The sequence below is a fragment of the Mastomys coucha genome, unplaced genomic scaffold (genome assembly GCF_008632895.1).
Source record: "Mastomys coucha isolate ucsf_1 unplaced genomic scaffold, UCSF_Mcou_1 pScaffold20, whole genome shotgun sequence".
Lineage (NCBI taxonomy): Eukaryota > Metazoa > Chordata > Mammalia > Rodentia > Muridae > Mastomys > Mastomys coucha.
Window position 1 is genome coordinate 54,014,374 of NW_022196903.1, and position 13,454 is coordinate 54,027,827.

The following is a 13,454-nucleotide window of genomic DNA, read 5'->3' on the forward strand; positions in this document are numbered from 1 at the left end:
TAGAAAAAAATCGCCCAAAACCCAGCTCTTTGATTTGAGATCTGACGTGATCTTGCACGGAGACCTCTAAGCTTATACTAAAATGTCTACAAAGGTTTGTTAAGCTTCAAAGCGGGCCTTTACTGAAACATTGGACCACTGTGTCTTAAAAAGTAAAGTCTGACCTGAATGATAAGAAGATTAAATGTCATAACGACAACATACCGAATAATATACAAATCTATTTCGATATTTACTCCAGACCGAACACGATAAAAGCAATTATTTCCGGACATTACACGCCTCTGCTACCCTATGATCACATAGTCAAGCTTACGCTTACATAACCCTCAGTACTTTTGTTGCTATGGCTAATATATATTCGCACTCCCAAGAGCCCGAAGAGAATCCCTAGTCTACAGCATTCTGTTTGTGCAAGGCCAATTAAGATGCTGCCTCTAGTGCTAGGAGATGAAGAGCTGCAGAGATGGTTGCCATGGAAACCAATTCCCCCTTCCCCCCATTTCCTGCAGAGGCAGAAACAGCTGAGTAATATGCCTCTGAGAAGACCTGGCATAAACACAGCTCCCACCTTCATTTGGGCTCCATTTTATGAGGGAAATTATGAAGGAAACCATGATATTCCATACATGATTTATTTTCCAATAACTTGGTATTTTATTGATCACATAAAACTGAATGGGGAGTTGTGAAATAAATCTTAGTTCATTTACCTTTGGTGCAAACGATGGATTTCAAAACATCTAATAGCTTCTCATTTGTATACAGCTCTAAAAAAGAAATCTCTAGTGTATTCTTTTCAAAACAATGCTCTTAAGCAGATGTGCTTTAAAAGTTAACTGGTGCTGATTTGAGTCATTCCAGTTTCCTTAGGAGATTAAGTACTTAAAAACTACAGACTAGATATGGATTTCCTTTTAAAAATACAGTTTTTTTTTTTTTTTTTTTGGTCAGGTGAATGATTCATGTTCAGGCCTCAAAGATAGAAAACATCCTACATTACAGGATTTTATTCATAATATAACTCCTTGAAATCATAGCAAATGTAAACAGCAGAGCAAAGAATATCAAACTACATTTTCATGTACATTGAAATCTGTAGGATTATGTATCGTCTTTAAGTGTGTGGATAAAAACAGCATTTCCAACCCATAGCTCATGCTTCTAGGGGATTGTTTGTAAAAGGAAAACTGAAGGAATCCTCCACCCCCCCCACCCCACCCTGTTACTGAAAGAGCCTCCCGGTGACAGCTACAGTGGGGGATCAGTGCTGAAAATCATCGGACTGGAGACCCCCAAACCTGTTTTATCATTGCAACAGGTGAAACAGTTTTCCATTCTCCTCATTAACACTGTGCCCTGTTGAACAGGGTCTCCCTACTGTCTGCCCAACCTACAGTACAGTCTTCCAGAGGCAAGGCTGTCACCCAGCTGCAAAACCAAGCCTGCGCTCTTCAGGCAGACATACTAGTTGAAAAGAAAGAACACATCACAGAAGAGATGAATGATGGTGGTGGGGATGTCTTAGGTTCCCTGGTTCCTCCAAACTGTCTAATATAGACAGCTTTGTGACATAGTCTTTGGGAAAAAAAAAAAAAGAAGCAACACAGCATCAAAATTGGCAACACACCATTTTGTTTATGTATCATCTTGAAAACGGTGTGATCTAGATTCTGCCTTGAGAATGAGCTGAGCTCTTAGGGCTACATCTTACCCATCCATTTAGGGATTTTAGTGCAGATTTACTTTCGTAGAAAAATTATTCTCTGGTAAGTTTAGGAGACTGATACAGACTCCCTCTCTCCCATAATATTCTATACCTAGTCTAATAATGAAGCAAGACTCCTTTGTTTGGCTAGTGCAACAACAAAATTGAGCCACAAACAGGTTATCATAGGAACACCGGCCTCATTTTGTGTTCGGCATCAATGTCTGAGACTGGAAAGTGCAGTCAGTGTCTTGAAGAGTTTTTCAGGCTCTTCAGCTGTCACCTGATTTTAAAATAACATCTGCATAGCTACTTGTATAGTCACTCTGTCCTCAGCGTACACAGGTATGAGGCAGGGACTTAAAAGTCTGTCAGCTGAGAGATCAAATCAACAAAATGACTGCCCTGCCACTGGATGGATGCAGCCTCCTTCTACCTGAGAGCTAACCGGGAAATGGATTTGTGGGAGTGAATAAGTACAGCTCAGGAAATAGCCAAGGCAGCATGTGCCAACACATGGTCTACCATGTGGTGGGGTCCAGGCTGAGCACAGACCTCCACAATAAGTAGGCTCTGCAAGGGAAGTCCTGAGCTTGTGTCTGTCACAGTTTTAGAATGGCCTCATGTTTCTCAGTTTTCAGGGAAGAACAGCAGGTTATCTGCCGAGTCTGATGGTGTGTCTAATCGCTGCTCAGGTCTGTGAAGTTCCTGCTGCAGCGTGTGTTGACATGTGTAGGAGTCTTGACTCTCCCACTATAAAATCCCTTAGTCAGGTCACACTGGCATCTTCCATGAAGGCAGTTTCTAAGGCAGGCAGTGGAAGCAGGAGTCAATCAGATGGGTCAGAGGCAGGGGATTGCCTGCTTTGTAAGAACAGCTCCAAAGCTGCCTTTCAGAGCTGTTTTTTTTTTTTTTCTGGAAGAACTGTCAGCCACACCACCAGACCTTCACATGGATTTGGAATCAGCATCTCTTTTGCTAATGAGCACCTCCAGCAAACGTAGCTTCGCCTTTATGTGCTTGTATTCATTGTATTCTTCAGCCATTGGAGTGCGGTCTTCCTTCTGGACATTTCTAGAAGAAACAAAAAAAAAAGAGAGAAACTGAGGATCACTTTTTGCCTGTTCTAAAGAATACTACTATGCATCAGGAATTATCATTTGGAAACTACATATTCTATCAATCTAAAATCAGTGTTGACAATTGGCTCTTGGTATCTAAGGCTAGATTCAGATAAGTGCAAAGTGGTTCTTTTCTGGAGGTACCATGCAACTTGAGAGCCTATAAAGTTAATCTAGGATCTAATAGAAAACGACAAATGACTAAGAAATGCATGGATTTTTCTATTGATTTTAAAATATGATCTCACAGTAATAGTTTATTCAGAATGAACAAAAAATACTTCATTCTTGATTTACTTGGGGATAATTTAGGATTTCTATTGATGTGATAAAATACTATGACTAAAAGCAACATGGAGAAGAAGGGTTTTATTTCTATCCACCATGAAGGGAAGCCCAGGTAGGGATTAAAGGCAGGAATAGAGAGGCCATCCATGGAAGATTGAACTTGCTCCTCTTGGCTTACTTAACTGGTATCTTATAACACCCAGAACCACTGGCCCAGCATGCCCATACTGGGCTAGACCTTCCCACACCAATCATCAATCAAGAAAATGCAGGAGCCAGGCAGTGGTGGTACACACCTTTAATCCCAGCACTTGGGAGGCAGAGGCAGGTAGATTTCTGAGTTCGAGGCCAGCCTGGTCTACAGAGTGAGTTCCAGGACAGCCAAGGCTATTCAGAGAAAGAAATCCTGTCTTGAAAAAAAAAAAGAAAAGAAGAGAAAAAGAAAATGCAGGTATGCTTACAGGTCTGGTGGGTGGGAGCATTTTCTCAGCTGAGGTTCCCTCGTCTCAAATGACTCTAGCTTGTAACAAGTTGACATGAAACTAAACCACACAATTCTTAATATTTCCTTGTTTTTATATCTTTTACCAAATGAACCATTAAATTTCTCTTTCTAAGGTTTATTGATTTTTATTTTATGTGCATTCGTATTTTGCCGGCATATGTATATGTACAAGTACACCCATCTGCATGCTCAGTACCCACAGAGGGCAGAAGAGGAAGCTGGATCCCCTACAACTGGAATTATGGATGATTATGAGCTGCCATGGGAGAACCAGACCTGAGTCCTCTGCAAGGGCAGGCAGCAAGTGCTCTTAACTACTCACCCAGTTAAATTTCCAATCAGCAATCAACACATCTACAATTTGCAGATATTTTAAGAAGAGTTAATATTCCTACTTAAATACTTGGTTTTGGAATGTAGCAATTGGTCACATGGTGCTAAGTATTTGTAGTTTGCTCAGTAATTTTATATGCAAGCTTATATGCAGTAGTGTTAGTTTAAAGCTTGCTCTGAGGTCCACGGTACTTTATAGCTATGATCTAACACAACTCTCACAACAGCTTGACCACAAGGAGCTATATTCTTGTATTCATGATGTAGTCATGTATACAGTGGAGGCAGTGACAGTCCAGGAAGAGCAACCTCTCCAAACTACCAGTCACTGTGGAATATGTGTAGCAAGCACTCCAACACCATGCTTCCTTTTCTCTTCACAAGAGAACAGCAGGAGGCTTCATTAACAAATGAAACTGATTCTATTCTTGTCGGCCTTGCTTTGGTGAAGGATTCTAAGCAGCTCTTTAGTAGAAGGCAGGAATGAGGCCTAAGGAGAATACCTCCATCCAGTTGCCATCAAGCCCCGTGAGGGCTTCTCATTCTTGTGAGTTATGATGTTATTAGGCCCTCTTTGCTCTAAACTTGAGTGATGATTGGTCCCTTTCTACCATTTATTGTGGAAATAGCTTTTTCTAAGAATGTCTCTAGCCTTCAGAAGCTGAACTTCCGGCCAGATTTGCAACCAAGTTAATGGTGTGCCTGAGGCCATTTAAAACTCTGTTCTCAATCTGGTTCCCTACTGTGAATTCAGCCTGTTTTAAGTTTAACTTCCCCTTACGAAAACTTTGTCATTAAGCTAACTGTGCCTTGCAGTTCCCACTTAGTCAGCTTTTGCACAATAAGCTAAAGGCATAGTTTTAATCTTTAAATTATTTGAGTTGGTTCTCCATACCAACTCAGAAGAGAGGGGGGGGGGGAGAGAGAGAGAGAGAGAGAGAGAGAGAGAGAGAGAGAAAGAGAAAGAGAGAGTGTGTGTGTGTGAATCATTTACTGAAAGTAGCCAATAGGTTGAAAGCAAACTTAAGGCAAACAAGTATATACTATAAATGTTCGTATCAATATGTGGGTACAATAACATTGGTTTGTGGATTTGAGTGTTATTCTAGGTCATTAGGATTCATAGAGTAAATTCTTCCCTTGTAAACTCTGATTAAAAATCGATTAAGACCAGTGATTCTGCGTCCCCTTCTGATGCCAGATTTTTTGGGCTATTCAACAAACATAGAGCAAAGCCCTTAACAAGGGGAAGAGTGGGGAATTCAAAGTTGGGTTCACTCTTGGTTTAAGTCACAGCAAGACTAACAGTTTGTCTGTTTTGTTTTGTTTTGTTTTTTCATCAATGTGGCACCAACGCAATTTAGACTTTCTTAAGCCTTCTTCACGCTCCATAATATATAGAATTCTCTGCACAGTATGTGAAAATAATGTGAAAATGACAGGCATACGGACAGAAACATCAAACCAACACCTTAATAATTAACATTAAATATTGACTCTTATGTTGGTTATTGTTATTATTTTAGGAATTATTTCTGTTGTATACTTAGCCAAATTTTTCTTAATAGTCTGAGAGTGAGTGTCCAGGAAAAATAAAAACACATTTAGGTATAAAATACACATTTAGATATAAATAAAAACTTTGGTACAAATGTATAAAAAAATCTTTAGAAATATTACTGGACAGTATATCCAAGTTAGAAAGCCAAAATGTACATTTATGTAATGTTTCCACTAAACTGGGATATAACACAGTCCCAGTGCCAAAGTTGTTACAGTCCTTGTATTTCTTCACACCCCAGGGCATGAAAGCATTCCAAAGAAACTACATACCCTTTACCTAATTTGGATTAATGTAAAACCAGTTTAGGGTGGTAAAACCTAATTCTACATGAGAGGCACAGATCTACTCCTGGTCCTGTCCCTGAGCTCCAGGTAGGATACGAGGAGAACTCTGTGACAAAGTCTGCTCCTGCAAATTTAGTAATCAGACAAGTCAATTAAAACTCACTGAATAAAACAAGGTATCCACTAGGAGATACACTCATCATTGCTTCTCACACATGATCTTCATTCAGACTTGACCACTAGCATCTTAGTTGTTCTAGTTTTTTATAGTGCCTGTATGTGAACTCAGGGACTTGTATGAACTGAACCATATCCCCAGTCCAACTTTGGATTTTTAACTATCATTAGATCCCCTAGTATCATTTTTCTCCCTCTTGCTTCCTGAGAAGAAACTCAATGCTGTCATTTTGAAACTAAGCACCAAGCTACTTATTTTAGCTAAGAACTAAATGTGACAGGTTGTTTTTGTCTTTTAGCAGACTTGGTATGTCATGGACACTACATGAGAAGAACGTCTTCCTAAATATCTATATCTCTATCTATATCATTTGCACCTATAATCTATATCTATCTATACATCTCATGGTCTCACAGAAAATCTCTGAGGGTCCCCGGGCATAACTAGGGCACCTACAAGGAGAATGCAGCAAATAACCCACTCTGGAAGCGCTCCACAGATGGAACAGAAACAGAGGGTAGGCCATGTGAAATGAGGAAATGAGAGACAGGGAGACACATACATACCTCCCATTTTGTCTGAAAAAATTGTCTTCAAAATCGTGAAGTTTCTTTCGAATCATTTTCTTTTCTTCTCTCATTTCCTGAAGGTATTCCAAGAGTTCGGGTCTAAGAAGAAAGGTAAATTTAAAAAAACAATTAAATCAGATGGTTTTATGTGGAAATAGCATGTGATATGATAGAAGCTGTAGAGAAAAAAAACAAATCAATTCAAAAGTCACCATGGGTGCTTTCTCTTGACTGCTCACACTCTGAAAGCAGGCAAGGCTCTAGGGGCTCCTAGGAGATTTTGCTCCTCAGGTGCTTTGTCATCTATTTCTCAGAAAGAGCAAAGTGATGTCTGTACTCAGGGTTAACTGAGCTGTGATGGACAATGCCACATCATCATTCAGAGACCTCATGCTTGTTCAGGCAAGATCTCAAAACTTCCTCAAATAATCTGGGATCAAATATATGAGAAAACTGATAAATATGTTGAACTTTTTCTCTCCCCTTTTCTCCTCCTCTCTTTCATCCTTCCTTTCACTCATCTCTCTCTCCCTCTCCCTCTCCCTCTCGCTTATCTCCCTACCCTCCACCCTCATGCTCTATAGCTCTATGCTTACTTACAATTCACGCTAGCCCAGGCTGGCCTCAAGCTTACTTACCCTCTGCTTTAGCCACTAGGCCTATTTCATTAGTTTAAATTATTATTTTTCTCTATACACACATACCTTAGGTAAGCCACTTGTGGCTTTTGGCTAAACTAACCCTCATACTGTTATTTGAACTAAACCACTTTAATGCCACTGCCCAAACAACATACATTGAAGCAGAGTGAAGGTTTGAAAGGTCTGAGTCCTGGCTGCATTTCGATGGCATTTTGTCATCCATTGGTGAAATAAATCCATCAGCATCATCTTCAAGTTGGTCCAAAAAGCAATGTGCACTGCAGTCTGTTTTCAGAGTGACAGCAAAGTCTGGCTTTGTGGAGCTGTCATCTTCTGACCCCTCCTCTTGTTCCTGGAGACACAAGGCAACCGCAATAACACTCTGAGCATATTTTGGAGAATGCTTCCATTATAAGAGTCATTCAAAAACCAACCAATTAACCAGATTCACATGGTTTCTCCTCTCTTTTATTAAAATATGGCACCAAGACAAAGTATGGAAGCCAAAGCTGGACCAAGTCAGGAGGTACTTCCTACCTCAACTGCTTTCCGTCTTTAATCTCTGCTCGGCCCAAAGAAACATTGCTTCAGTGTTCCTCTCAATTTAAATTGCTTTAAAACTTCAGACAAAAGTTGATTTTCAAGCAAACAATTTTAAAGTTTCTTTTTTATAAGTAGAAGTAACAGTTCCCACCAATGCCATTTTTATAAAACTTAACTGAGGCAGCATACACCTGGAACTTGGGGAGACACAGCTGGCAGGCAACAACTGTTAGTCTCCCTCTCTTCCTTCTCCCCTGCATGAAGAAGGTGAGGGAGAACAGACTCAAAGCCCAGGCAGAGCTTGGACCTGTATACTGCTGCTGCTCGACAAACACCTGATGAACAGTACAGCAATTCAGATTTAAAAGAAAGTTGTCAGTGAGCATTTTGCAGCTGGTAAACGATACCCAGGAAAGCTACAAATAAGAATGAAGATTTCATTTTCTAAAAGTTCTACTAATGGGCTGGAGAGATAGCTCAGTGAACAAGAACATTGGCTTCTCTTCTAGAGGACCCAAGTTTGACTCCTAGTACCCACACATCAGCTCACAAACATCTGTAATCAGTCCCTGGAGACCTTATGCCCTCTTCTAGATTCCAAAGACAATGTATACACATGGTGCACAGACATGCATTCCACTGGACACTCATATACATAAAATAAAAATAAATTCTTTAAAGTCTCCCTAACTACATTCCAACGTCTGAAGAGAGTATGAAGCACTATGATACTTTTTTTCAGATGTACCTAATAGAAATACTCTCAGCAGCCTTGGAAAATCATGGGGAAAAATGAAATACCAAGCATAGATGTGAAATAAGATCATAAATGGTAGATACCGAGTATAGTCCCAAAATAATGTACAGATAAGATGTGAGCAGTTGGGAAGGGACCAGTGATCAATTCCCTAGTGTTAGCTCCTTCACAAGCTAGTTTTCTTTCTTTCTTCTTCTTTCTTCCTTTCTTTCTTTCTTCCTTCCTTCCTTTCTTTCTTTCTTTCTTTCTTTCTTTCTTTCTTTCTTTTTTTCTTTCTCTTTTCTTTTAGGACTAATGTTATATCTGGATTTAGATAAAGAACAAGGTTAACAGATTCATTAAAAGGAAAGGTGACTATCAAAATTTCAGTCATGATGCTAAAATGAACTGAACCTGAAGGGAAAACTCCACAGTAGGCTCTTCACCTTGAAACCACCAATTAATGTTATTAGTCACTTGGGTGACGATATAAAGGGTGGATTCACCAATGCATCAATCACAGAGTGTATAGGGATATTTAGCTTGCTGGAATGTGAATCTCTCTTTAGCTTATTTCATACAGCTTGACAGCAGTATAGAAAGCAGTTGGAAAGTATAAGGTTCTACAAGTAAGCTAAGAAAAGGAAAAAGTGGATAGATAGTCAAGAAACCCACAGAAAAGCATCAGGAGATCACATGATCCCTCAGCACAGTGGAAATCACAAAGAGGTGGGTCATGGACAGTAGGTCTCAATGGGGTGATTATATACCCTAAGTATTTGCAATATCTAGAGACATTTGGGGCTATCACAACTGAAGAGGGTGTAGCCGTAAGTGATGGGTGAAGACTAGGAGTGCCAGGAAACATCCCACAGCAGTTATCCTTATCCAGTGCCAACAGAGTAAGGTTGAGAGTCTGTCCAGTGAAAGTCTAAAATGAACTGCCCATAGATTGACAGTCACATGGGCAAAGATTTGGAGAACTGAAAGGACCTTTGCCATCAAGTAAAGTAAGGCCTGGCTCTTTGTCTACTGTCCTGGCTAAAACATAGCTAGGATAAAACTAGCTCTGGAGAGAAACACATAAACTGACCTGTGCATTTACAGCAGAACCAGTGGCTAAAGAAGAGCCTGAAACCCACATTCCACAAGGATCAGTAGAAGATTGGAGACAAGGTTCCTAAGCAAAGAGTAGGGTGGGAGGAAATGGCACATGACTATACATGTGTGAAGAGCTATGAAGGGAAGAAGCCATATGTGTGTTCCCTAGCCTTCCAGGTGGTAAAGCTAAGTGTGTGTGCATGTGTGCGTGTGTGTGTGTGTGTGTGTGCATGCATGCGTGTGCGTGTGTGTGTGTGTACATGCATGCGTGTGCGTGTGTGTGTGTGTACATGCATGCGTGTGCGTGCATGTGTGTGCGCGTGTGTGTGCGTGTGTGCGTGTGTGTGTGTGTGTGTATGTGTGTGTGTGTGTAGAATGTAATCAGCTATACCAGCTACAAAAATGTTTTCACTAATTATTTTACATTTACCAAACTAACACATTCAAAAATTATATGCTACATAATGAATTGTATTCTACTTTGCTATGAAAGCTGGTTAAGAAACTGCTAAGATGTTAGCTGCTTTGGACACTCAGCTCCAGGAGTATGCAGCCTCACACTCCCACTGTTCTGGAAGTTTCAGTCTTGAGAGGAGAATCCCATTCCACTGTGTTTGGGGGAGGGGAATGATTCTCGGGGCTAGAAATTTCTCTGGGCTTATTTTGAGTTGAAGGCCTTCAGAACCTTCAGAACTCAAACTAGCTGTACTTCATAAAAACTAGTTTCTTCAAAGAAGCAAGTAAAACAAGGGAGAAGTTTTTAAAGAAACTTCTTAGACTTGGTCTTTTTACCTCCAAACACAGGAAATTGTGAATTGTGTTAAAATTACTGTGTTAGCGCATATCAAGAGCACGTTAATAACCCTGTCCTATTAGAACAAAATGAACCAAAAGACAGCCGTATTTACAAAAGCAATGTAACAATTGCAAAATTACTTGTAATTTTGACCATGATGTGGGCTAGTGGGCAATAAGCCACAGAAAAAAATATTTTCTTTAAAAAAAAATTGCTAAAGAATAAGAATGGGGAGAATGTCCTCATCCAAGAAAAGCGTCATTAGGATATCTCCCATTTGCTTAATGAGGCAATTATTAAGTGTCACATCTTGCATGTATTCAAGAGTGTTTTTTACCTGGTAATAAGTCTATTATATGCTGCCGAGAGAGAAGATGCTAATTTTCATATACAAACTATCCAAATTTCTTCAATTATCAACATTCAGTTCATCTGTAAAACTACCAGATGGACAAAGCCCATTGCCTTTCATTGATATCAAAGCATATTGTAAGCAAATAGCTGTAATTTTAAAAAATATAATATAGCACGCTAGCCCTGGTGTTCTAGTATTGCACTCAAAATTCAGATTCTATTTAGTAACGTGATTATCAAGCACAGTCTGTCTAATACAGTAAAATTGGGTATTGTAGTGTGGTTTACCTTACCTCAGGCAAGAGAATGAAGCTTTCAATTGGTCGCCCACAATAGGTTTTTCTGAGATAATCATTCCTAACTATAGGGACTAAATGACCACTATCAACTTAGAATGTCACAGAAATGTGACAGGTGAGGACTATTAAAACTTTCTTCTACTTTGAGTCTAACTTTTCTCGTTGGCTCTAAATAACTCCTAAAAAGTAGTCAGGATTTAAAAACAAAAAACAAAACAAACAAATAAACAAACAGACAAACAAAAACCAAGATGAGGTGAGAAAGGAAAAAAAGTCTCTGCAATCAAAAGAAAAACAAAGCAGAAGAAACCAACAAAGGAGAATGGAATGGAATCAGCAAGGCTATGAGATGAATAGGATGTCCCTGGTCACAGCTGGCTCAGGCAGCTACTGACTTGTAGGAAAGACTACCAGAACTGCCACCCAAGGACTGGCACGCAGGGCGACAAGGGGGTTAGTGGAGGCAGTGTTAGCACCAAACTCTTCACCTTTATCTCCTTGAAGAAGGAAGCAGTTTCGCCCTCTATAATCGGCTGCAGCGAAGGACTTCTCCGTTTGCTGGAGGGGGACCCCTGTGACAAGCGTTAGCAAATAGGTTATGTCATTATGAACCTCTTTTCCTTGCCTTATAGCTCTTGGTCTCTTCGACCAAGACTCACTATTGTATTTTAACTACATTTTATAATCATTGCCCACCAAAGGCTCCCCCCACCCCCGCCAAAACCTAACACAGTCAAAGTTCTTTTTCCTCTCAAAGCCCATACCTACAAATCAGAGGACAGAGTAAGAAAGCACAGGCTTTTTAAACTAAGCTCTCGGGAATCCCCCAAGGAAAGCACTGATTTCCCACATCCGCCTCTCTAAGCCCAACTTCTGTACCTAACTGTGATGAGCAAACAAATAAAGGTTAATGGTCACCCTATTTAGGAACTCTGAGTACTCCTAACTGGTGGAAGACAATGACCCCTTACATTAACTTACTGTATTTATTAGTCTGTTCTGCAGGAAATTTGCAAAAGAGGAACATTCTATCATTACACCTGCCTAGAGCCTCTCATTCATAAACATAAGTCCACTATTAAAAGAAGTATGAAAAATGAGGGAGCATACTCTAGGCCTGGAAATGAAGGAATGAATCATAAGATTTAGCTAAAGAGAATAAATGTCCTAGGACTGATATCAAGTCAAGGTTGTGACAGCAGAGAAGGTTAGGGAGCTAAATCAGGTAATGCTTCTCTTAGAAATGAACAGGCACTAGCATCCTAACTATATCTAGTCCAGGGAAGACATTCTTGGGCTGTAGGTAGAAGTCTGTCAGTGGTAAAATACTGCCTACAAGCAGAGACAAGCTGTTATTCCCCTTGATAAGATGGGATCCAGATGCTAACAGCAGTTATATCCCAGCATGTAGGTCAGAGCTAGGCAGTTTCCCAGCCACTAGTTTCCCCAACTACTTGCCACTTCCTCCCCACCCCTATAGCCTCCAAAATACGGGCCTTCTCACTTACAGGGTCCTCCTTGGATCAGCTTCTTAGGGAGCAGTCTTAGGGAGTGGGGAGAGACAGACGGTAAAATAGACAGCACCAGAGAGGCATTCTTTGGAATGACATGCCTAGAGAAAATCCATCCCTACTCCTTGAGCTCTGTTTCTAAGGAATGGGTTTAGGTGTTGGCCCTATATGTGCCAGAGGAATGTATATCTATCAGATGAAGTCATTCCTCAGACCATGGGGTATGGATATGAATGGCTGGTGCAAATACCACAGTCTGATCTCTGATGAGAATGCAGGTTAGGATCCGATTAGCACAGGCGGGGCTCCTCCCATAGCAAGGGAAGGTTATACTCACAATGACAAGTACAGTACTGATTAAGGCCCTGTGCTGGTAAGTTTTTGTCAACTTGATACAATTTAGAGTGACTTGAGAAGAGGGAGCCTCAATTGAGAAAACACCCCATTAGATTGGCCTGGAGCATAACTAGGAGACATTTTCTTTCTTTCTTTTTTTTTTCTTTAATTAGATATTTTCTTTATTTATATGACATACAATTTTTCCTTTTCAGTTTCCTCTCAAAAAAAAAACCCCAAAAAACAACAAGAACAAACCCCTGTTGCCTCCCACCCCCCACTTACCACCCCACCCTCTCCCACTTATTGGACCTGGCATTCCCCTACACTGGGGCACAAAATCTTCACAGGGCCAAGGGCCTCTCCTCCCATTGATGATAGACTTTGCAATCCTCTACTATACACGTGCTGCCAGAACAATCAGTCCCACCATGTATAGTCCTTGGTTGGCGGTTGAGACCCTGGGAGCTCTGAGGGTACTAGTTAGTTCATATTGTTGTTCATCCCAAGGGGCTGCAAACCCTTCAGCTCCTTTGGTCCTTTCTCTAACTCCTTCATTGGAGACCCTGTACTCAGGTCAATGGATG

At 40.5% G+C, this 13,454-nt stretch overlaps 1 protein-coding gene across 4 annotated transcripts in view; it reads right to left on the bottom strand.

Annotated features, from left to right (window-relative positions):
- Positions 1 to 616: 616 nt before the first annotated feature.
- The window catches only part of Fam13a (family with sequence similarity 13 member A), a 90,583-nt gene continuing 77,745 nt past the window's right edge, over positions 617 to 13,454 (bottom strand). For all 4 annotated transcript variants that reach the window (XM_031382046.1, XM_031382049.1, XM_031382047.1 and 1 more), the window contains 4 exons: positions 11,509 to 11,592; positions 7,347 to 7,543; positions 6,548 to 6,649; positions 617 to 2,782 (listed from right to left, as the gene is read on the bottom strand). In XM_031382046.1, coding sequence (XP_031237906.1) covers positions 2,656 to 2,782; positions 6,548 to 6,649; positions 7,347 to 7,543; positions 11,509 to 11,592 — 510 coding nt within the window. In that variant the 3' untranslated portion in view covers positions 617 to 2,655. The remainder of the gene's footprint in view (positions 2,783 to 6,547; positions 6,650 to 7,346; positions 7,544 to 11,508; positions 11,593 to 13,454) is intronic.